Source organism: Guyanagaster necrorhizus (assembly GCF_019112545.1).
Source record: "Guyanagaster necrorhizus MCA 3950 unplaced genomic scaffold BT62scaffold_24, whole genome shotgun sequence".
Lineage (NCBI taxonomy): Eukaryota > Fungi > Basidiomycota > Agaricomycetes > Agaricales > Physalacriaceae > Guyanagaster > Guyanagaster necrorhizus.
Genome location: NW_025064903.1, coordinates 266,119 through 287,671, shown reverse-complemented (window position 1 = coordinate 287,671; position 21,553 = coordinate 266,119). Strand labels below are relative to the sequence as shown.

General features: G+C 47.8%; 6 protein-coding genes across 6 annotated transcripts; 3 read left to right on the top strand and 3 right to left on the bottom strand.

Annotated features, from left to right (window-relative positions):
• Positions 1-1,241: 1,241 nt before the first annotated feature.
• BT62DRAFT_935209 (uncharacterized protein) lies at positions 1,242-2,937 on the top strand. The gene is made up of 2 exons (XM_043186887.1): positions 1,242-2,066; positions 2,124-2,937. Exons 1-2 carry the CDS (start codon positions 1,388-1,390, stop codon positions 2,519-2,521), a joined length of 1,077 nt encoding a protein of 358 aa, XP_043036754.1. The 5' UTR covers positions 1,242-1,387; the 3' UTR covers positions 2,522-2,937.
• Positions 2,938-4,838: 1,901 nt separating this feature from the next.
• On the bottom strand, positions 4,839-6,012 carry BT62DRAFT_338250 (uncharacterized protein). Its single transcript, XM_043180554.1, has 2 exons — positions 5,675-6,012; positions 4,839-5,604 (listed from the first exon to the last, which is right to left on the bottom strand). Exons 1-2 carry the CDS (start codon positions 5,816-5,818, stop codon positions 5,047-5,049), a joined length of 702 nt encoding a protein of 233 aa, XP_043036753.1. The 5' UTR covers positions 5,819-6,012; the 3' UTR covers positions 4,839-5,046.
• Positions 6,013-7,779: 1,767 nt separating this feature from the next.
• BT62DRAFT_337855 (uncharacterized protein) lies at positions 7,780-9,607 on the bottom strand. The gene is made up of 3 exons (XM_043180551.1): positions 9,197-9,607; positions 8,693-9,135; positions 7,780-8,645 (listed from the first exon to the last, which is right to left on the bottom strand). The coding sequence occupies exons 1-3, from the start codon at positions 9,245-9,247 to the stop codon at positions 7,922-7,924; spliced, it is 1,218 nt and encodes a 405-aa protein (XP_043036752.1). The 5' UTR covers positions 9,248-9,607; the 3' UTR covers positions 7,780-7,921.
• Positions 9,608-10,280: 673 nt separating this feature from the next.
• Positions 10,281-11,263, bottom strand: BT62DRAFT_337972 (uncharacterized protein). The gene is made up of 3 exons (XM_043180552.1): positions 11,049-11,263; positions 10,885-10,989; positions 10,281-10,782 (listed from the first exon to the last, which is right to left on the bottom strand). The coding sequence occupies exons 1-3, from the start codon at positions 11,102-11,104 to the stop codon at positions 10,431-10,433; spliced, it is 513 nt and encodes a 170-aa protein (XP_043036751.1). The 5' UTR covers positions 11,105-11,263; the 3' UTR covers positions 10,281-10,430.
• Positions 11,264-12,925: 1,662 nt separating this feature from the next.
• On the top strand, positions 12,926-15,464 carry BT62DRAFT_337715 (uncharacterized protein). Its single transcript, XM_043180550.1, has 10 exons — positions 12,926-13,055; positions 13,122-13,318; positions 13,374-13,566; positions 13,621-13,771; positions 13,826-14,081; positions 14,138-14,327; positions 14,384-14,567; positions 14,618-14,768; positions 14,827-14,997; positions 15,056-15,464. The coding sequence occupies exons 1-10, from the start codon at positions 12,985-12,987 to the stop codon at positions 15,319-15,321; spliced, it is 1,830 nt and encodes a 609-aa protein (XP_043036750.1). The 5' UTR covers positions 12,926-12,984; the 3' UTR covers positions 15,322-15,464.
• Positions 15,465-16,290: 826 nt separating this feature from the next.
• BT62DRAFT_1078627 (uncharacterized protein) lies at positions 16,291-17,540 on the top strand (the record flags this gene model as incomplete). Its single annotated transcript, XM_043179409.1, has 7 exons — positions 16,291-16,346; positions 16,418-16,644; positions 16,701-16,716; positions 16,766-16,839; positions 16,886-17,056; positions 17,105-17,121; positions 17,176-17,540. Exons 2-7 carry the CDS (start codon positions 16,562-16,564, stop codon positions 17,538-17,540), a joined length of 726 nt encoding a protein of 241 aa, XP_043036749.1. The 5' UTR covers positions 16,291-16,346; positions 16,418-16,561.
• Positions 17,541-21,553: the final 4,013 nt, after the last annotated feature.

Genomic DNA, 21,553 nt, shown 5'->3' with positions numbered 1-21,553 from the left:
ACATTATCATTGAGGAGCCTGAAGGACCAGACCACGACGTGGTTTGGTTCAAAGCGCCGAGGCCCTTTGTAAAGCATACTGGCTCGAGAATCGCGGAACGATCCCTGGATCTGAAAGCGAGATGAGAAAAAAAGAGACGATCGTACATGGACCATGGCTGGACAATGTACTGAAGAATCTAACGGCATTCAAATACTCTGAGCGTGATTCTGCGGCACCTCAAGTGAGCTGACGTAGGAGATTGAAGATGGACGGCCGCATTTTTCGTGCATCCAGGAATTGCAGCCTTAAAGGTGTCGCCGAAATAGACACGCTGACCGAAGGACTATGGGCTTCTATGCCACGAGGATGGGCTGCCTCCTACCACCAGACACGCGCCAGGTAAAGCGAGGACCTCTGCGGCCTGGACTCTATGATGAATAATCTTGGGGCCGCACTGGAGAACAAAGGCGAAGTGAGCGAATGGTACCATAGATAATAACCCGAAGCCTACCGCACTTCAAGTTGCTGTTTTTTTCTTACTGTGCGTTGGTGCGACAATAAGATTTTTGATGCAAAATTGGATACTTGACCGCATATATGCAGGTCTGCGGATGAGCAGGGCAGCTAAATTTTCGTATCAGCTGGAGATGGAAATGTTGGGTCACCATTGCACCTGGCAATGCCGTGGTCGATGACGTTGGCGTACTCCCCAAAACACTGAAGAGCAATGGATGCCAAGACGATATATCAGATGTAGAGAGCAGGACCTTTACGGGGATGGTCAGACTCGTACTGGAAGACATAATATGACAGATCATGACCGACCTCGAAGATAGATAGATATCCAGGTGAGGTAAAGATATTCGTCACGTCTGGCGCTGCAGAGAATGGACTTTGTGTGTCTCTCTTCAGAGCAATATTTGACGCGAGTCCGGTGACGAATATTGAACCGTGCGTTCGGTGGCACAGATCTCTCCGCCCTACCTGTCGTCGAGGTATAAAAAGGTGGCCTCCTTCTTTATTGCTCCCTTCCCTCCTTCCTCCACCGTCTACTCGTAGCCGAAGCTGCTGCGGCCACGATATACGACGTGGCACGGAACGTCAAAGCTCCGAGTATGCACCGACACTCAAACTACTGCATCCCAGGATCCAAATCTTGAAGACGAGCACTCGACAGATTATGTGTTGAGCAAGAGAATGAAGGTCAGGGTCGGCCGTATAAAGCAAGGGACAATAATTGTGGCATGTGGCTGTGATGAACGCGACTTGTTGTCTTACATCAGAGAAACCTTTTGTCATGTTTCTATAATTGATCATTAGTACGGCTCTCTCTCTACTCCTTTTCTTTTTACTCTCACTCACCAACCCTCATCTCGGAGATCCACCAACCAACACCAACACCACCATGGACAAATTCCCGCAAGAGCTCATCGACCTCATCATCGAACAACTCGCCGACGACCCCAGAGCCCTGGGAACCTGCCTTTCCCTCTCGCGCACCTTCCGCCCGCACGCGCAAGCCCTCCTCTTCCGTACCACGCGCATATCCTCTGACCTCGCCTTTCTCAAATTCACCGACGTATGCCACAGCTCGCCCGCCGTCCAATACCTCGTCCGCTCCCTTCACTTTGTGTACTCCATCGACCTCCTGGCGAGGAGTGGCAGCGTCGCCGCGCGCCAGCTCCGCATCCTCTTCCTCCCCAACGTCGACACGCTCCACATCGACGGCGGCGGCAACTTCTGGGACGACAGCCTCGTCGGGTCCATGACATCCGTGATCACCTCGTTGACCCTCGAGGGCGTCGAGTTTTCCTCCGCGGACAGTTTCCGCAGGTGCATCCGCTCTTTCCCCCAGCTCAAGTCACTCAACCTGACCGGTGTGTCCTCCCCTCCGAGTCCGAGAGGGAGCGTCGTCGATGGCTCTTTCCTCTGGCGTGCGAACGACATGAATATCCCATTGTACGCGCTGCGCAGCCTTCGCCTCCACATCCCATTACGCGACGTATCCGAAATACAAAGCATCCTCAACGGCGTTCGTCACACACTCTCTCAACTGTCTGTATCTCCCATGCTTCCCAATGACAGTGCGTGTATCATCTCCATTCCCCTAGTATCTAACCCTAATCCACGTGTATAAACAGAAACTCCAAAACTCTTCACAAACGCCCAAGTCCTCGATTTCTCCCGTATCCCAGTCGTCGACTACGTCATGTCCTACATCCGCCACGAGGCGACCTTCCTCCTCGAGGGCCTGGAGTTCCTCGAGCTCTGCGTAAAGAAAGGCACCGGTCCAGCCTCCCTCCAGCACCTCACCGTCATAGTCCCTCCACTCCCCAATCAAAAGGAGCTCGAACAGCTGAGCGGAAACGACATATGGGCACTCTTGGATACCGCGCTCTCTGCATCCCGGTTCGCCTCTCTTAAAGTCCTCAGAGTCTCCATCGGATCGGAAGGTGAAAATATGGTCGTCCGCAGGAATATCGTAGAGCGGATGCCCGTCCTTCATGAGGAGGGTCGACTCTTGATTGAAGCACATTGATTTCACTATGTGTTCGAGTCCTCTGCCACTGACATGGTTCACTGACTAGAACTCTCTGATTGAGGCGCATTGATTCGCTATATGTTTAGACTTGTCTATCCTTGTATCATAGATGGTAAACTATCAACGAGTGCGACTGCGTCTCCCACATCCTCATCCGTGTCCTCGAACGTCCGAACCTAAGTGATAAAGCAGATCTTTTTGGCTCGAGAACTGGTACTTGTTGATGCCTTCCTGTCGAAATCGCGTCGGAACTAGGACTCGCCATCGCCATCGCACATGTACATGATTTCGGGAGAGAAAGCCGCGAAACTCAGCCAGGGCGGCGTGGTGATATGGCGGGACGGACACGACAAATTAGATGGCATAGTCTGCTTTTGTTCAAGTCATGGCGCCGCACCCCTCGTCCCCGTCACAGTCAAACAAAAGATTTCTCTGATGGAAGACGGGACGAAAAGACGCGCTGATCACAGCCATATGCCACATAATTATTGTCCCTCCGACCCTGACCTTCATTCTTTTGCTCGACACGTAATCACGTCTCCCTCAGAAAATCGCTCGTCTTCAAGCTTTGGATCTTGGGATGCAGTAGTTCGAGTGTCGGTGCGTACTCGGAGCTTTGACGTTCTGTGCCACGTCGTAGTCGTATATCGTGGCCGCAGCAGCTGAGTCGGCTACGAGTAGACAGTGGCGGAAGGAGGCTACCCTTTCATACCTCGACGACAGGTAGTGCGGGGAGATCTATGTACCGAACGCACGGTTCAATATTCGTCACCGGACTCGCGTCAAATATTGCTCTGAAGAGTCACACCAAGTCCATTTTTCTGCAGCGCCAGACGTGACGAATATCTTTACCTCACCTGGATATCTATCTATGGCCATGGTTTGTTATATTCTATATTCCAGTCCGGAATCTGACCATCCTCGTAAAGTTCCCGGTTCTGTACATCTGAACCACCCAGGATAGCCCCGCATATACACATTTCATTCTCCTTTCTCCAGCCACCAAGCCAACATGAAAACATAGCTCCCTGCTCGTCCACCGACCGGCATATATGCGGTCGAATATCCAATTGTTGCTTTGAAAAGTGAGAGAAAACATCAAACTTCAGCTTCATGAGTGATACGCTTCAGGTTATTATCTACGGCACCGTCCGCTCATTCGCCTCAGCGGCCCCATCATGGAATCCAGGTCGCAGAGGTCCTCGCTCTACCTGGCGCGTGTCTGGTAGCCCCTCCTCGCGGCATAGAAACCCGTAGTCCTTCGGTCGGTGTTACCTACCATCACAGCGAGACTATTTTGGCAACATCTCTATCCAGGCTGCAATTACTAGATGCAGGCGGCCACCTTCAATCCCCTACATCAGTCAGCTCACATGTCCTGTCCACCTAGCAAAAGCAGCGCTCAGACGGCGCCAAAATTACGCTCAGGGTATTTCGATGCCGTTAGATCCTTCGGTCGGTCCGTTGTCCAGCCATGTCCATGTATGTTGTTTTTTTTGCTCATCTCAATTCCAGATCCAGTGATTGTTCCGATTTCCCAACCCCCGTGGAATCTGTTACGTTTCGAGCAAACAGACACCGAAGAGAGGACGTCGTGCACGGTCGATGAGGCCCTAAAGACCTGAAGACTCCTCCTACTTCGAGAAGCCGGTACTTTGAACTCGCAAAAAGGCGACGAGAACAAGTCCGAGGTGATTAAGCAAGGACAAGCCTTCGTTGTCAGGACCACCACGTGCGAGCGAGCTTCGAGGTACCGTTATTTCCATCAGAGGCTTGAAAAGAAAGTGATGGACGCGGCGATTAAGATGTAAAACTTTTTTTGCTTGTGAAGAGAGGTGTGTTGTAAGGCTATTTTGGGGATCGAGGAGTGCCCAACATCTCGAAAGGCAGATACGAGCGTTCTCATTTACAAAACTATAGACTGTCAACGTTCAACCTGTAAGCGAGGGTGGTAAGTATTACATTATTGGTGGTGATGGAGTGCTTGTGCGGAGTGCTATGTAACTGGTCTTGTGAGCACTTTTCTCACAGGTGAGTGGTCGGGGGGTCATGATATCGATCGACTCTCAGGCTGTCCATTAGATAGACACTAGAATATCTATCCTTGAGGTAGATTGCTGAACTCCTCGGAGAACATACTACATAGGTCATGCGTATGTTCGAGTCCTCTGGTCGGTGATGATATGGAAGCCCGCAAGAACGCAGATACCGGGACATGCTGAAAGAGAGCTTCTGCGACGAAGTGCTTGCCATATGCTATACGCTTCGACATCAGAAGGCGTCTCTGGGTGTAAATCGTCCGTTGGCCATACCCATTGTCCGAGTCGCGTGTTCGAGTTTTGGACGCTGTCGAATGAGCGGCATGGTCCAGGGTCATCAATCTCACTCCAAGCCAAGTGGGATAGTCAGTCACATGCGGGTTCGTCGAACGATCTATCTATGCTACATAAAACCAGTATGTTACGCCCGGGGCCCGGCGAGATATCGACGAATGGGGGATCATCATGGCATCAATGATGGAATCAAAGCAAGTACGGGACGAACCACCAATGCACGTCTCGAGCGTATTGCACCCAGTCATCGCCGAACAGCAACCTCATCTGCTTATCCTCCGCGCGGGCCCTGCTGATCCCCACCGAGATGGTCCACGTCCACCAGAGGGCCCAGAGGGCCCACCGGCTCCAGTCGTTGAAGATGCACTCTGCGACCCAGCCGCCGCGCGTCAGGTGCGCGAGGGCGATCCCTGCTACGAGGAACATGGAGCCGGTGTAGGAGGGATGGCGGACGATGCCGTATAGGCGCGTCTTGACGAGCTTGTGCGCGGGGTGCACGGTTAGGTCGAAGGTGAATAGTTCGCCGAGGGCACGGAAGCAGTCGAGGCGCATGACGGAGCCGGCGAGGATGAGGATGGAGCCGATGGTGAAGAGTGTTGTGGGGAGGACGTGTGGGGAGGAGGAGGCGGGGGAGGAGGAGGAGGCGGGGCAGATTGCGGGGGATGCGTAGGTGGGCGCGGGGTGGATGGTGGTGAGGTAGAGGAGCGTTTCGAAGGCAGCGAAGATCCATAGGGCTACAGAGTGCAACTGCGAGGGCCGCGGGTGAGGGTGAGTGGTGGGGGGGCACACGACGAAGGAGGAAGAGAAAAAAACATACCCAGAAAATAAAAGGTGCGATTTGGAGGATGTACAGCTCTTCAGTATGATAACGTCCCTTTTTTGGTGTAGGATTGGGAGGCGTCATCGCAGAGTGGTGCGCTATCGCCTGGACGAGAGTCAGGGTTGCTCGAACGAGAGACATGGATGGGATATCGCTGGCCCGATGTCTGTCCTTTTTATATATGATGATTGCGGGTTCATTTTGTCTCTTTCGGGTGCCTCCGTTGCGAAGATAGAAGGAACAAAGACCGGAAATGGGAGATCTAGCTCCAGAGTTGTGGAAATTTCCAATAGCTTTTTCCCTTGTGAAATTTTTGAGTTTGTAAAGAGTATGAGATTCACGCTGTGGTCGCGGCGAGTTTTGTGGGTAATAATCTTGAGGGGATTTTTATGCGAATGAATGTTCCTCAAGCTTTAGAGGGAAAAAGGCAATCTCTCGGTGTCGGGCTTCGATCTGCAATTGGAGAATCGTAGTTGCCGCGCTTGGCTGATAGGTTTATAGTCGCCGACGGCCGAAATGTTTGAATCATTTTAGGGACAAACCCTGCAAGTGCAAGAACTTGAACGCTTTTCCATATTACCGAGGAGGCCAGTTTGCTCTCACCCTCTTTCAGTGCCTTGCCTTCTTACACCGAGATCCATTGCGCTCTTTCTTGTCCAATAAACTTGACTCGGCCTCGGCCTCTGCCCGAGCTCCCGGCGACAAAACACGCCTGAGGTGATGAACGTAATGCAAACGAGAGCGCTGGGTGCGGTTTTGTGGTGATGGTGGTGGTGGTGATGATGACGGTCGAAACGCTGCATCCATCCAGTTCGGGATCACGTATGTCGCACATGAAACGCGACAAATATTAGATAGGCATAACAGTCTGCTTTGTTCACGTCATGGCGCACCCCGTTCCCCCCCCCCCGTGGTCAGTCAAGTTGTCCGTCCCGTCATATCCCCACGCCGCCGCCCTGGTTGAGTTTCGGGGGGCTTGAGGGCGAGGGCGAGTTTAGTTCTGACGCGATTTCGACAGGTGGGCTTCAGCAAGTGCCAGCGCTTGAGCCAAAAAAAAAAAAAAGCGGTTGTGGGAGACACTACTAGCCCCAACGATGGTTACCCGTCTATAATCCAAGAATAGACAAGTCTAATTTATTCAGAAACCATGTCAGTGAGAGAGGACTTGAACATACGCATGACCTGCTCTTCGAGGAGTTCCAGCAATCCACCTCGAGGATATTATCAGTGAGATTCTAGCATAATGGACAGGGTATTATGACACAAAACCCTCACAGTCTTTGGATTTCAGGGCCGTATGACTCGGAGATTAATCACCAATAGGACCAGTTACATAGCATTCTGCACAGACGAGAGAAAGGTTCAAGTCAGGGCCGCAAGCTCTCCCATCAACACCGGTTACTATGTAATACAGTCATGTATAAATCTACCTGAAGAGGTATCTTCCCATAGCAATCATGACAAACATGATGGTATACTCTGGGTCCCCAGACCCCCCTAATAATACATGCCCTGCCAAAGATAGTCCCAAAACTGTATGCATTATGTGATATGCAAAAAGATATATTTTTCCCCATCTCCCGATGCAGGACCACACCAAATCCTATGCATTATAAGATAGTTCAATTGCACTTGCCTGTGAATATGATAGATCACCAACACAGGCTATAGGTTTTGTGAAATGAGAAAGGAGCATTTGACTTGGAGATTTAGACCACTCCGAGATCCCTGAAATAGCCCTCATACACATGCAAAAGTTTACATCTCAACCGCTGCGTCCACCGCGTGACATCACTTTCTTTTCGGCCACTGACAGAAATACCTCGAGGTTCACTCACATGTGCTCCCGACACAAAGTTTGTCTCCCTTAATCACCTTGGACCTGTTCTCGTCACCTTTTCCAAGTTCAAATATCAGCCATCTCGGAGCTGGGGGTCTTCAACTTATGGACTCTATCTAAGCTTGGCCTCCATCTTACACATGTCCAGTAAATGGTCCAAGTAACTGATCAATTCTATGCAACTGTGCAGTCTTCGTATTCGTACTTTACATAGACACACACATACGTTTGGAACCATCCCCTCATACAATAAAATAAGACGAATAAATATAGACATGCCCCAAAGCTACAGTCACCCACCAAAGGGCAGAAGAAATAACAACGTGCACAACCCACAACCCACATGGACGACCAAAGCTCATCCAGTCACATGCAACTAATCTTCCCCAGCCCAACGCTTCCCATCACGACCCCTGACATTCCCCATCAGACACACAATCCCTCCAAGCCGCATACATAAGCACTACAAAACACTGTCCCTCCGGGCTCCCAGCCGTCCACGGCACCGTGTCCAGCCACCCCAGCGGATTAACAGCCGGCGTGACCGTCCCATTACCCGTCACATGTGGGTTCCCCTCGCTATCATCCCCCCCCAGCGTCGCACGCACCCCATCAGCCCACTCAATATATTCCCAACCAAACACACGCGGACGCAGCACAGCCATCCGATAGATAACAGAAGCGATCAACGACGTCCCGCTGATCTCCCCGAACCCATGGCCGTCTCCCCACACGTCGTCCAGGTAGTTCCGCGCCAGTCCCTCCATGGTAGGGGGGGATCCAACAACGCCGTCGACGATTTCCCTGATCCATGCCGTCAGGTCGTCTATGGCTTCCCCGCGCCACGCAGCATCCCGCGAGATGGGCGCTTTCATGATCGTCGCCAGGACGCGGGCCATCCCGCCAGCTGCCCAACCATTCCCGGTGCTCCACAGCCCGACGTCCTGGTTCTGCGGACCGATGATGTGCATCCACACGCCATCGTAAGGCTCGCCGGAAATATTGGCAGCTTGCAGTACTTCGCGATAATACCTACATTGCTTATATGATTCATGGAGAAGCGATACGTTCCCTGTATCAGCAGCGTAGTACGCAATGAAAGGAGGCGCCATGTATATGAAGTCAGCCCTGCGAGCAGCGTCATCGACCATCAAAGAAAGCCATAAACCACCGACCACAGCTCAGGGACGTCCACTCTTTGGCTAATGGCGCCATTCTCCCACCTCGGCGCCTGCTCGAGTATATACTCCATCTCTTCCCGAGCGCCATCCGCATAAGCCGCATCAGTCTTACCAATCAGCCAAGCGAACACACCCAAGCTCGCGGGGTCGCCAACTGCGCCGTCCCCATCGCTTAGTCCGTTAGCGCCTGGGCCCAGCACAATTTTGTCTTTCGCATACGAGAGAGCCTTGATAGACGAAGGCTCGTACGTCTGCGCGGGTAATGGGGATACGCCATAGACCGATATCTCTGGGTTGTAGAGCTCGAGGAGCGCTTCCGAGGCCGTGCCGAATTCCCAGGAATGCGAAGGGAGCGACTCTGCCAGCGCTGTAACCGAAACGATGTCAAAGCCTGGGGAGAGCGCAAAGGCGTTCATGCAGGATGCCATCGGCAGGATCTGTGGTGATCACATATAATAGGTGACAATCGTTAAGAGTGCAAGGTAAACCAAGACTGACTGTCAGAACAAGCAACCCAACTTGAACCATTAAATATAAAAGAATGTGCATTCGTGCAAGTGTAGGAGGAAAGAACCGCCGAGCCTTGGACGAGAGCCAGCTGCCACTTTTCAACCTGACAAAAACAAAAAAGAAGCAGGGTCGGCTGACCCTTGAGCGAATGCTTGCTTTATAGGGGGGATGGTATCTTAAAGCGAGAAATCAAAACGAAAGTCATCATTCAATATGTAGGCGGGATATCCTGCAATATTCATGATCAGAGATAAAAAGTTACCAACCTACCCACTGCTGTTGTAGCACCGCACGCCCTACGCCAAAGAGCATTGCCATTGAAAGCTCGAAAAAAAAATAGACTAGGATGCGGAGACGAACGATCAAGATTGATTTTCCAAGTTCCGTGGAAGAAATGTCATACCGTAGCGAAAAGAAGCGCTGCCGCGCCAAAATGAAATACGACAGGAAAGGGTTCGTGGGCGAACAAATCTTGAGTTGCCTCAGAGGCCAGTGCATACAAGTAATAATAGGAATGAAACGTGACCCACCACTATCATTACGCGGCACAGTATCACTTGAGAACGCCACTATCTCTGATTAGTAATCAGCATCAGATACCACGTAGTGCAGTGTGTCTTCAAACTCGCAGACCTTAGGTCTCACGGAGCCGGAGAATATGGCATAGTATCGTATTTCGTTTCTAGATAATGCGTCCACGGTCGGGCCAGAGAGCAGAGAGAGATGACCATGGAGGACACTATTCGAAATCCCGTGGCTCGCTGCCTGGCTTGCATTTGCGACCTTCAACAGATATAGACACAAGGAAAGGTATTCCGTCGCTGACCTTGGACGTACGATGTTCCTAAGAGGACTATTTGTCGGTTCCGTCAACCCTGGGTTGCCAGATAGATAAAAAAACAACTCACTCCCTTACAATCATCTTGTCCTGGGCATCAAATCCCAAAGACGCCCAGTCCAAAATTGAGATTAGTGCTGGCGCCCAGTATCAGATTCAAAACGGTGGAACTGTAAACAAGATTTTTCCTTGTTCGGTGAGGAAGCCTTTGATATTATTCTTCTTTCTGATGAGTAGAGGAAGATTGATGAAAATCTTCACTGACGGCGAAGCACAGGACTGCACGGCAACGCGTCGAAACAGCCACGAATTCGTTGCTAGCGCATTGCAATGCCACCGTTGCAGATTTCGTCCTCGGAGACACGAAAGCCCTAAGGATGGCATCTAGTTGCGAGTATAAAAATGAACTGCGCGTGCTTCTTCTTCATCCACAGCCAAGACGTTTGATTGCAGGAGTGTCCGGTGCAAACGAGGATATGACGGCGGAAATGAATTCATTTGTTGAAGCGACATGATGGGACCTTCTTCTTCGGCATCTCGTGTCATGCTCAGACATCGTGAGGAGGCACGGCGCTGCTGCGGCGACGGGAGTCTGAAGGTAGGCAACTGGATGCGCGTGCATTCAAGGTGGCGAAACTCGAGGGTGATCGCTGGTGGTACCGCCGAGGATAACCTGTCGCTTTTGATATCAGGATGCCGACGCGTAGCATTGAGGATCCTCGCACCGGCTTGCGGGCTACCTGGGCTAGCATGTTACATGTCTTCTAACGCCTCATTAGCCATCGCGAATCTCCAATGCCATACCGCTTGTACATTGGGAAATATTTCTCAAACTTACTATTCGTTGAAGAGACTATTGGTTTCATGAGAAGAACCAACAGGGGTGATTGATGCATACACCTGGATGCTATTAAATATCCGATGCTTTATGGTCCCGCCGTTGCTGTACGGCGAAATTCAGTAAGCGACAAATATCCACGAAAGAAAACAAGGTATGCTCACCTTGAGTAACAATGCTTCATCACGCAGTCTTTTCCCTTCTCCAAACTGCCTAGCATCCAATCCACCCAAGTCTTGTTCAAAGCGGTCCTGACCGGAATCCAGATGAAAGACGAAAAACAATGTTCAACCCCATGGTGAAAAATAGAGAAGAGGTGCCGTTAGGGAACATTGACTTGAAGCAGTGACGAGGTCTCATACCAAGGCCATGGTAGAGCGGAAGAAGAGTGGGGATTTGATCGAAATTCAGTTCCCGAAGCGCGTGCACGTGATCGTATTCCTTTTTCGACTTGTCGTTGCCCCCCCCCCCCTTGGCTGTCAATATTTGCCACAAAATACGGCGCTTTCCCCACGATATATCTTTGCGCTGTATACTGACATTGCTAGGCCATTCGTCGGAGAGTCCAAGGGGAGAGCATTTCTACGCGAAGAAAGGTTGAGACTGATACCGACGGTGCACTGATAAGCAGATGCTCTCAGTAAAACAGTACTGCGCGGTAATTGACACTCCTGGGCATGACCAAGACATTAGCCACGCACAGTTGACTACCGATGGATCGGTACATACCCAGCGCAGCTATTAGCTGCCTGTACGTCTTTACTAGAAATTTTTTCTCTTCGGCCGAGTGTAAATCGAATCGCATCATTCGGTTTTTGATTCAAATTGATACCACTTTCAAGATCATCCACGAGATGTCGTCAAATGATTCTCGTTTTGTTTTCCCGCTTTCTACAGCTCAGGGTTCATGATACTATCACGCTACTGTAGTATTTTCTGCCATCTTCCCATTGCTCCGCCAGGGACGGCAACAATGATCCGGGTTCTAGGTCCGAATCCGTATAAGCCGCGTAGGGTTTAGCGCGAATTCTGCCTTAGACGCTGAATCGAACTACAGTTCTTTTGGGGGCCACGGGCTCCAGACGAGATGTGCATCGTTATATCCGTCGCGTTGACTTTGTTGGGTACGTAAGATTGTAAACCATTCTGACTTGACTGACGCATGAGAAGCGTTCCGCTGCAATTCCGGCGCAAGGTAGTGGTAGTTGTGCTCCCTGATACATAAACGGCACCACAGCATTGTATGTCATAGTAGGCATGCTACGCTCTCTGTTATGTACGTCGTGGTCTGATGTGCCCTAGCGCTTCGTATACGGCATTAAGGATGATTGAAACTGTCCATCACTGCCAAGAAGTCGATCCTTTTGTATTGATTAATCCTCGCTGTCCGTCAGTGGTTCGACCGGATTCTATACAATGGCTTAACCCATTCGGGTTTCCATTCTGTCCGCAGCCAACCCTACCACTGCCGCTTTTCGTTCTTTTCATAGCAACCAGCGATAGTACGGCCGGCTCTTACTTGGGTCGTCATTTTTACCAATCGTTCGAAAATCGAGGCGTTGACCAACTGATGCGATTGAGCTCTGTCCACACGGTCCGGGTCAAGAATTTCATCTTCCAGAACATCTGCGTCACACCTGCATCCTCAGATGACCACACAGATGGAGATGGTGAGTTCAGGCTCACATATATGGGGGAGATGCGTGACCAGCCACGACCTCTGCTATACATTGTAAAGCCTCTTTACCAGCACGTTGTGAGTGTTCTCGTTGTCGTTACCGTGCCTCTCCTTGGAGTGAAAACAATCATTATTGTCAGAGACATCCCGCCAGGTGGCGTGAAATACTAGAAACCAGACTCGACGAAGCACATGGTTACTGACGTCGTGTGCAAATAATAAATAATAGGTGCTACAGCCGCTTCGGAACATGGCGGAAAATGTTTGAAGTTCTAGATATAGAAGTTCGATGATGCTTCTACATTCCCCGCATTGATATTTGATCGCCCTGACAGGATAACGAGACCAGTATAAAAGCCAAGGATGCCCAGCGTCTTCCGCGTCCAAGCCACTCTCGCTTTCCCTTTCTTCCGCCGGGAACGATGTCTGACCCAGAAAAAGGATCTGAAGAGCGGCACGATCACGCCAATCTCGTCAGCAATGTCAATGCGCGGTGAACATCTATTTATGTTAATATTCCCCGCACCCGTATCGCTTACAACTTCCCCGTGGGCCCTAGGATCCAAAATCCCCTCCATGGTATTCCCCAGGACAAGCTTCTCGCGCAAGTAGAAGAGTTCACCAAGGAGAAAGGTTTCGACGAATACACGGAGACATTCAAAAAGGGCGCATTGCTCGCTCAGAATCCTGGTGCATTCGAGACGCTGCCGTTGTTGGATGAGGCGGACCGAGAGACAATCAGGAGAGAAAAGACACGTACGTTACCTCTCTGACCTTCTTTGCAGGATATCTTTACTGACATCTTCGACAGACAAATGGTCTCAGCCAAAAGACCTGTACATGACCGTTATCATCTGCTCCCTCGCTGCCGCGGTGCAGGGATGGGATCAGACCGGTTCGAACGGTGCTAACTTGTCTTTCCCGACCGAGTTTGGTATCCCTACAGACAACAGTGCTCCGAATAGAGAACACAATGAATGGATCGTTGGGACTATTAACGCCGGGTACGTAATCATCGTCGTCCGTCAATTCAGTCCGCTTACACGGTCAACTCGCAGCCCCTACATCGCATGCGCCCTCCTCGGATGTTGGCTCACTGACCCACTGAACAACTACCTTGGTCGTCGAGGGACGATTTTCTTTTGTGGGATCTTCTGTACGGCAGCTGTCATTGGTTCTGGTTTCACCCAGACATGGCCTCAGCTCTTCGTGTGTACCCTTGCCTTGCCGTACAGAAACTCGATCTGACTTGATAATGATCAGATATGCCGGCTGCTTCTTGGTCTCGGGATGGGTCCCAAGGCTAGCACGACCCCCGTCTTCGCCGCAGAGAATACACCAGCCGCAATTCGGGGAGGGTTAGTGATGAGTTGGCAGATGTGGACCGCTTTTGGTATCTTCCTTGGTTTCTGTGCCAATCTTATCCTCTACCGCGTTGGGAATATTGCCTGGCGGCTGCAGCTCGGCAGCGCTTTCCTACCGGCGGTGCCGTTGGTTATCGGAATATATTTCTGTCCTGGTGCGTTTGACTCTACCAAGCACGAAGGAGGGAATCTAACTTGCATGGGGGTGTAGAGTCTCCGCGGTGGTATATGAAGAAAGGTCGATACGCTGATGCATTCAAGTCCTTCAAACGGCTAAGGAACACCGAACTGCAAGCCGCCAGAGACTTGTACTATGTCCACCGACAGCTCATTGAGGAATACGAGGTCATCAAAGGAAGCACGTATATATCCCGTGTCATCGAGTTGTTCACCATTCCTCGGTGAGTTGTATGATGCCGCATACAACAATGCATTCCATCTCACGGTAGTCGTCCAGTGTTCGCCGCGCGACACTCGCAAGCTGGGTGGTCATGATCGCTCAGCAAATGTGCGGTATCAATATCATCGCGTTCTATTCCTCGACGGTGTTCGTCCGAGCAGGGTACTCCACCGGCCAGGCGATGTGGGCTAGCTTCGGCTTCGGATTGGTCAACTGGCTGTTCGCATTCCCTGCTGTTTGGGTCAGTAAAACACGGCATTCAATTCAATACATACGTGCTAATGATATCAGACCATTGATACCTTCGGTCGACGAAACCTCCTGTTGTTCACATTCCCAAACATGGCCTGGACTCTGTTTGCTGCAGGGCTTTGCTTCTTGATCCCGGATGGAAGCTCTGCAAAAGTACCGCTGATCGCGCTGTTTATCTTCATCTTTGCTGGTAAGCCGACATCAAGGGGCCCACTATTGATTTACTATTTTCATCACTGTTCTTGTAGCGTTCTATTCGCCCGGAGAAGGACCCGTACCATTCACATATTCAGCTGAGGTGTTCCCGCTTACGCATCGTGAGATGGGCATGTCGTGGGCTGTTGCTACTTGTCTGGGCTGGGCGGCCGTCCTATCCATCACGTTCCCGCGTATGCTTACGGCGCTAACAGAAGTAGGATGTGAGTTGTTGCTCGTTTCTTGGGCCAAATCGTTAAATGACATGACGGCTACCTATAGCATTCGGGTTCTATGCAGGGCTTAATGTGCTCGCGCTGATAATGATCTTCTTCCTGCTGCCGGAAACCAAACAAAGAACACTTGAGGAACTCGACTATGTGTTCGCTGTGCCGACGTGGAAGCACGTCGCCTATCAGGGAGGCACCTTCCTACCGTACTGGATCAAGAAGTGGGTACTTGGACAGCGAAACGCCGTCCTGGAGCCGCTCTACCACTTGGAAGAGGTGGAAAGTATTACTGTGTTTGAGAAAGGTGTGGGCCATTAAGATCTTAATGTTAGCTATGATGTGGATCACGATTTCTTGATTTTTCTTGTAACGTTTACTGCATGTATCAATGGCATGAAATGCTTTTTTACGACTAAATCTACAAGGTATATCAAAATTTAATGGGGGCTCACCCGAGGATAAGGTTGAAGATTAAATACTCGTTGATTGCATCAATGCCGTCGTTCTCGAGGAGTCTTTAACTTCCTGTGGGATAGATTCGATTGCATTCGCCCAAATTTGTGGCCGACTGCTGAAGGATATAGGTGCAGATGTTCCTATGCTTTACTTGTCGGATGTGTTTTCAATGAAGGACATGGTTATCAGTGTCTGCCACACATTTGGCAGTGTACTAACATAGGGACATGTTGGGATTTTGCTGGAAAGTTCTAGAAAGGGCAATCTGGCATCATGCCGAGAGTTGATGAGTAAGCTCGAGAGAAAGAGAAAGTTGTAGTAAATTCTAGATATAAGCCCGGAGAGTATAAATACAAGCTCTGTAGGAGCTGTAGAATAAGAAGTTCATTCTTTCTGGCTTTACCAGCCTGGAGTCTACCCTGTGCAACACTGAGGATTTCCAACAGGACATACTAATCCTATTTATTTTAGATGTAGAGGGACTAAATATACGATGCTGTGGATGCTACATGGTAAGGAACCCGGATGGGTGAGAATATTGTTCCAGATTGGCGAGGTGGCATTTAAGTTCGTTTGGTACGACACCTGTCTAATGTTGGGTAACATAATAATACACACCGTGGTCCTCAAAAGCGCATCATCAGTCAACGAGTTAAGCAGTGCTGGAGGATTGGAATGAGTCATAATATCTAGGTACGGTGCCTAGTACTCGCGTGAAAGAAAGCTCGAGATCACCTTTCATTGTGATTTTGTGTATGCAGCGGCAGCCGGGATGTTTCCATGGCAGTGTCTGACGGTTACCATTGAAGGATGCCGCTTCTTTGCCATGTACTCATGCTGCCGTCGCGACGACAATCCTGGAGGTTGGTAGAAATATCTTACACCAGGTGTGCATGGTTCATAACAGCAGCTCGGCGAGAGCCTTAATTGCTTCTTTCCAACTCTAATTCATTCTTAGTCTCCAAGAAGCCTGATCCCATCCGTCGTCAATAACTATAACGGCGGACCTCCATTACGACAAGCTGCGTAGAACATGTCCATAGAACACTGGAGACGTCAACTATATTGAGACGTACCCCAGTTCTTTTTACCACCTACTCTCATGTTGTTCTATCTACAGTGCTGGATGCTCTTTTCGTTCCTTTTCCCTACCACCATGGCATTCATCGTTCGCTTGGAAAATAAGTAAGTGGGACGCGAACTTGGTTTCGGCTGTGAACTAATAATACCGTGATTTGCAGCTGTGGCTCTGGAAGTGTGAGGCTTTTCTGGTATACCTGCAGGCAGACAAGACTGATAAAGACAGCCATTGATAATTCATGAAGATGGTACCAGGGCCGAGGGGGTGCACTCGTACCATAGTGCAGAGATCCTATCTGTGTGAGTCGCCTTCTATTCCTGGATCGCATTTCCTGACTCGCTCCAGGTTCTTAGATCAAGGTACGGGTACTTCCTACCTTCCGAGTTCCATGCTCACGAAATCAGGATCCTGCGGTCCTCAAGGCGAAAACTGCCCCACAGTTCGCGTCGACGAGTCTGAATTCCATTGCGGGACCATTGGCAATTTGGGCACGTCCTCCATCCCCATAAGCTTGCTGTACGTCACCTTTTTGCATAATCGGTAGCGTGCACTGATTCTTACCAGGTACTCGTGTACTTCTGGTGAGTAGTTGGACTCGTTTTTCTCCAAAGCCTAACTCACAGACTCTGTCCTAGTCCCTGGCCATCTCACAATAACCTTCTGCCCTCCCATCCCAGCATTTGTCGACCAGCACGTTCCTCCGAGGTTCCGACGGCTCGTCTCACGTCAGATTGCCGAAATGTTGTGGACCCCAATCATCATTGCGTCCATCCTTGGGTCACTCGCAGTCTTTCTTCTCCTTATAATGCTCTACATGCGGTGGAGCAGAGTTCCTGAGATGCCAATGATGATTGGCATTCATGTCCATCCTCCACTGACTCCAGAACTTCCTCGTCATCCACCTCGCTCATATGTTTCAATGCCAAGGAGTCAACTTTTCCATGACATGAAGCTTTTCCCTGCTGTACATTCTGAGCCAATGTCAGTTTGGGAAGACTAAAATTGTTGTATGATTATGTTTGAAAAATTTGAATTCATTTTGGTGATAGTTATGAGATTTAATGATGACGCTAGACTGGGGAAAAATAATTAAGTAAAATAACAATTTGATTAAGGTCAGAATATACATCTGAAGACAGTGTCAGGAATCTTTGTAAATCTGGTAACATGCTGGCAAGTGATGTAACAAAGGTGCCACAGCAACCCTAGAGAAAGACCAATGGACATGAAGGGGACATGCTCTGCCAGCCCATGTCTAAGAATTAATTCTGCCTTTTAGACTGATTGTAGAACTGTCAGCTAAGAGCCTCATGCTACTGGCAAGAAGGTGTTTTTGACTGAAGAAGTCATGGCCATTATTGATTCTTCAGGATCTTTTCATCATCAACAGATCCTGTTAGAAGTCAACTAAATAACATTGAAGCCTCTTCAGCCAAGCAGTGACCTTGGTCATAAGGTCTAACTTGATTAGAGCCCTGGATGTCAGCATTGAATTCAGAGTCAAGAATGAATGGAGTAGCATCATCTCTCACAAAGTCTAATCCATGAATTTTATTAATGGTTGACTACATCCTGTTCTGTTTCTGTTTGATATGAAAAATACAAGAGGAGAATTTGAGATAGCCAGAAGCCACAGCAATAAGCCACTTGGATATGGAGAAAAACAGACCACAATAGTGCAGGTCTCCTATCTGTTCTTGCTGAATTGCATTGTCATCATAGGCTCTGCAAAGAACTGTCCATATAGGTTCTGAAAGAGGCTACCAATCCATGAAAGCTATATGTTCATCAGCTTCTAGGAAACATCAGCAATAGTGGTGCATAGCTGATATTGCTAGTTGGCACTCAATTTTGCCCACATCAAATTAGCCAGTGCATCTTTAATCTGAATAATATTGGTGAATTATGAGACTTTAAGAAGGTATAACATTAATATATTGCATAGCCATCCAAGCACCACCAACTGCATTATTTGTATCATCCTCATAAAAGTGTTATGATTTTTTTATCTTTTCCTTACTTTAACCCCTATTTATGCTTAGTCAGGGCATCTATACCAGTGCTTAGGACTGTGGAACCAGCTTAGTCATCACAACAAGCTGCATTTATCATTGTCTTTTGATGTGACAACAGTCTTCAACAATACACAACAACCTTTTTGTAGACAGTAATAATGCTCAAGGATAAAGGGCACAAAGATAAGAACTAGTATAATAGGCAGTAGTATATTTCTCTCAATGACTGACTTGTATATAAATAGGACAGCTCTCACTGATATAACCCCAGCTTCAAGCTAAAGTTTATTCACATTACTTTATTCTTGAGCCACTTGTCTTTGGCCTTGAAAGTACACCAATCAATAGAGCACAACAAGTGGACTTAGGTGTGACTGTATGAATATAATACAGCACCTATTTATCACATGTTTTAATTACATGCAACCTAGGTCTAACAAAAAGAACATGCAAAGTATATGGATTGTGATACAAGCCTTGAGAAATTGCAATATCATAACCTGCAAAGATTAGAAGAATCAAATGAGAAAATATAATTAAATTATATCTCTGAGAGAAGCTTTATGTGGATGCTTATACCATATCCAATGCTGTTCAGAAGGCACAAATAGCTCACTCACACTAAAATACAACCATGGTCATGCATGTTTGTGAGATATATCTGAAAATAATTACACTGGCAGAAAAAGAGAGTTATATATTAGTACTTACTATATTATATGTGCCTGTAATCTCACTGAGTAAGAAGTAACATTGACAGCTATAAGCACATATACCTTCAACAAACTTCTGCAGAAACTCACATTTGTCTTGAAGACCAGATTCAAGCTAAGTCTTTAGAATATCTTTGTTGATATCTGTTATTTATGCTGGTAATATCTGTAATAATAAAATTTCTGCATGTTTCTATGCCTGAGCAAGTGCAGAGATCAACACTTACAATTAGTAATAGTATATTTAGTGACAGGCTCAGAGGTATATAAGTAGTGTAGATAATACTATGTATCTCTAGTCTTGAACTATCCTTTATTCTACCACTTTACCTTGAGTCAACTATTTGTATTGATCTTGGAACATAACATCTATAAACACACTAAGTGGACTTAAGTGTGATTGTACAAATATGATACAGTGCTTATTTACTATGTGTTATTGATCATGTGTCACTCAGACCTAACAATTAGTTCAAGACTTCTATTTCTCTTTTCTTACACCTATCATGATGACACATTTTCTCTATGTTCAAGCATATAAAATTGCAAAAATTGAGAATACATGGATGGCATTTCAGTCCAGTAAGCATGTAATGGAGAATAAGATAAGAGCACACAGAAACCTAGCTATTATAAGGCTAAACTGAAGTAACAATGAGCAGAGTGCATGGCCTAGTAGCAGACTAATACCAGAGGGGTTAGACTGCATGTGAGGTTTCAGCACTTGGCTCTAAACATGCCAATACCATTACAAGGGGGCATGCTAAAGATAAAAAGAATGTGATCAAAATATGATCAGCAATCCTGATCACATTGATCAAGGATGCACAGCCATTGATGTACTGATAGGATATGCCTTAGAACAGAGAACTGAGATCCAAAGAAAGGTATCTGAATAACTGGGTGCTGAATGGAGAAATAAAATGATGACAATAGAGGAATAGATAGAGAAATACTACTCTCAGAGATAAATAGCTCATGTACTGCTCAGAGACTCACATGCATACTTACAGTGCTTTAGCATGCTTAACACAGCAAAAGACTCTGTATCATACTGAGGTATGATACATACTATATTGGATGAATTAATTGATGCATGTCAGACTAGAAGCAGTGCATTTTGTGAGCTGAAGAGAATGTTGAGACACTGAAAAAGAGAACATAACTATTGTGGCTGACTCCAGACATGGGAGATAACTCTGAGGGTCTGGAACAGTTTACCACTGTCAGAGATGTGTCACTGGAGAAATAAGAAAGCAAGCAGACCTGGCTAGGCCTGCTAGCTGAGGTCTGCTAGTAAGGAAACATTGTGCAGTCCTGGTCCAGAAGAGAATAAGCATAGCAACTGCAATATGCATATGAATAATACCTGCAGGATCTGGCACAGAGTCCCATGCTTTGAAGATACCATAGTAGGATTGTATTAGTAAGTACCACAGTAGAGTATTTAAATACAATATTGTATGAGTAGAATACAAGTTTCTGACCCTCACAGTTATAGTGTATTGAGCACAGAAAGTCTTGCACTCTAGCTCTGAATTTGTGTTTGTAACTTCAGGTGAGAGAATAAATGCATTATTGACTATTATTGAGAGAGCTTTGAGAACTAAGTGAAGCATTGAAGCTTGTAAAGGATTTGAGCCCAGTTTGATAAGAGGTTTTAGATCATGCTCTAATCTGAGAATAAGAGAGTGGTGTCTGCAGGGCATCATCTTGATTTTTTGAGGTATTTGTGATGCACAGCACTATAGGTAGCAGAGGTTCAAACCCTTTGGTCTGTTGGACAGTGTTTTATTGTGTTTTGTGTCTCTGGATCATATAGGTTCAAATTCTGTGGGTCTATGATTGGTTTGAAAACTTGTAAACAGAGATCTGTGCTCTTTGACTCTTGTAAACATGTTTGTGATTAGTTTCTGCTTAGAGCACAAAGCTTTGAGTCATGTATTGTGTGTGTTAAGGATTTTGAGGTAATCTGAGCTGTGCTTAGGATATTTTGAGGGTTTTGTGAGAGTGTTTTGACATATTGTATTAAGCTACAGTACTCTTTGCCTTGAGGTCCAACAACATCTGTTGCCATCTCTTGTTTTGATAAAATGAAAAGCCTTGAGACTTAGAGAGATCTAAGACCATTGTATGTATACTATTACTGTTTATGCACTGTAGATTCATTAAAGAAGACAATTATATTTGTTGGTTACTACTTTTATTGCATTATAATCCCTCCATAAACTAAGAGTTTTGTGTGTGTGTTAGTGTGAGTGTGGTCAGTGGATAGCATTCTGCTA

Excerpts from the sequence above, each read along its gene's own strand:
- BT62DRAFT_935209 (XM_043186887.1), top strand. The coding sequence starts at position 1,388 with ATGGACAAATTCCCGCAAGAGCTCATCGACCTCATCATCGAACAACTC. Across the intron at positions 2,067-2,123 it reads TCCCATGCTTCCCAATGACA|AAACTCCAAAACTCTTCACA; the intron begins GTGCGTGTATCA and ends GTGTATAAACAG.
- BT62DRAFT_338250 (XM_043180554.1), bottom strand. The coding sequence starts at position 5,818 with ATGTCTCTCGTTCGAGCAACCCTGACTCTCGTCCAGGCGATAGCGCAC. Across the intron at positions 5,605-5,674 it reads TCGCACCTTTTATTTTCTGG|TTGCACTCTGTAGCCCTATG; the intron begins GTATGTTTTTTT and ends CGGCCCTCGCAG.
- BT62DRAFT_337715 (XM_043180550.1), top strand. The coding sequence starts at position 12,985 with ATGTCTGACCCAGAAAAAGGATCTGAAGAGCGGCACGATCACGCCAAT. Across the intron at positions 14,082-14,137 it reads CGGAATATATTTCTGTCCTG|AGTCTCCGCGGTGGTATATG; the intron begins GTGCGTTTGACT and ends ATGGGGGTGTAG. Across the intron at positions 14,568-14,617 it reads TCGCATTCCCTGCTGTTTGG|ACCATTGATACCTTCGGTCG; the intron begins GTCAGTAAAACA and ends TAATGATATCAG.
- BT62DRAFT_337972 (XM_043180552.1), bottom strand. The coding sequence starts at position 11,104 with ATGCTAGGCAGTTTGGAGAAGGGAAAAGACTGCGTGATGAAGCATTGT. Across the intron at positions 10,990-11,048 it reads ATGAAGCATTGTTACTCAAG|CAACGGCGGGACCATAAAGC; the intron begins GTGAGCATACCT and ends TTCGCCGTACAG. Across the intron at positions 10,783-10,884 it reads AATAGTCTCTTCAACGAATA|CCCGCAAGCCGGTGCGAGGA; the intron begins GTAAGTTTGAGA and ends TAGCCCAGGTAG.
- BT62DRAFT_337855 (XM_043180551.1), bottom strand. The coding sequence starts at position 9,247 with ATGCACATTCTTTTATATTTAATGGTTCAAGTTGGGTTGCTTGTTCTG. Across the intron at positions 9,136-9,196 it reads TTGGGTTGCTTGTTCTGACA|ATCCTGCCGATGGCATCCTG; the intron begins GTCAGTCTTGGT and ends TGATCACCACAG. Across the intron at positions 8,646-8,692 it reads GTGGACGTCCCTGAGCTGTG|GGCTGACTTCATATACATGG; the intron begins GTCGGTGGTTTA and ends CGCTGCTCGCAG.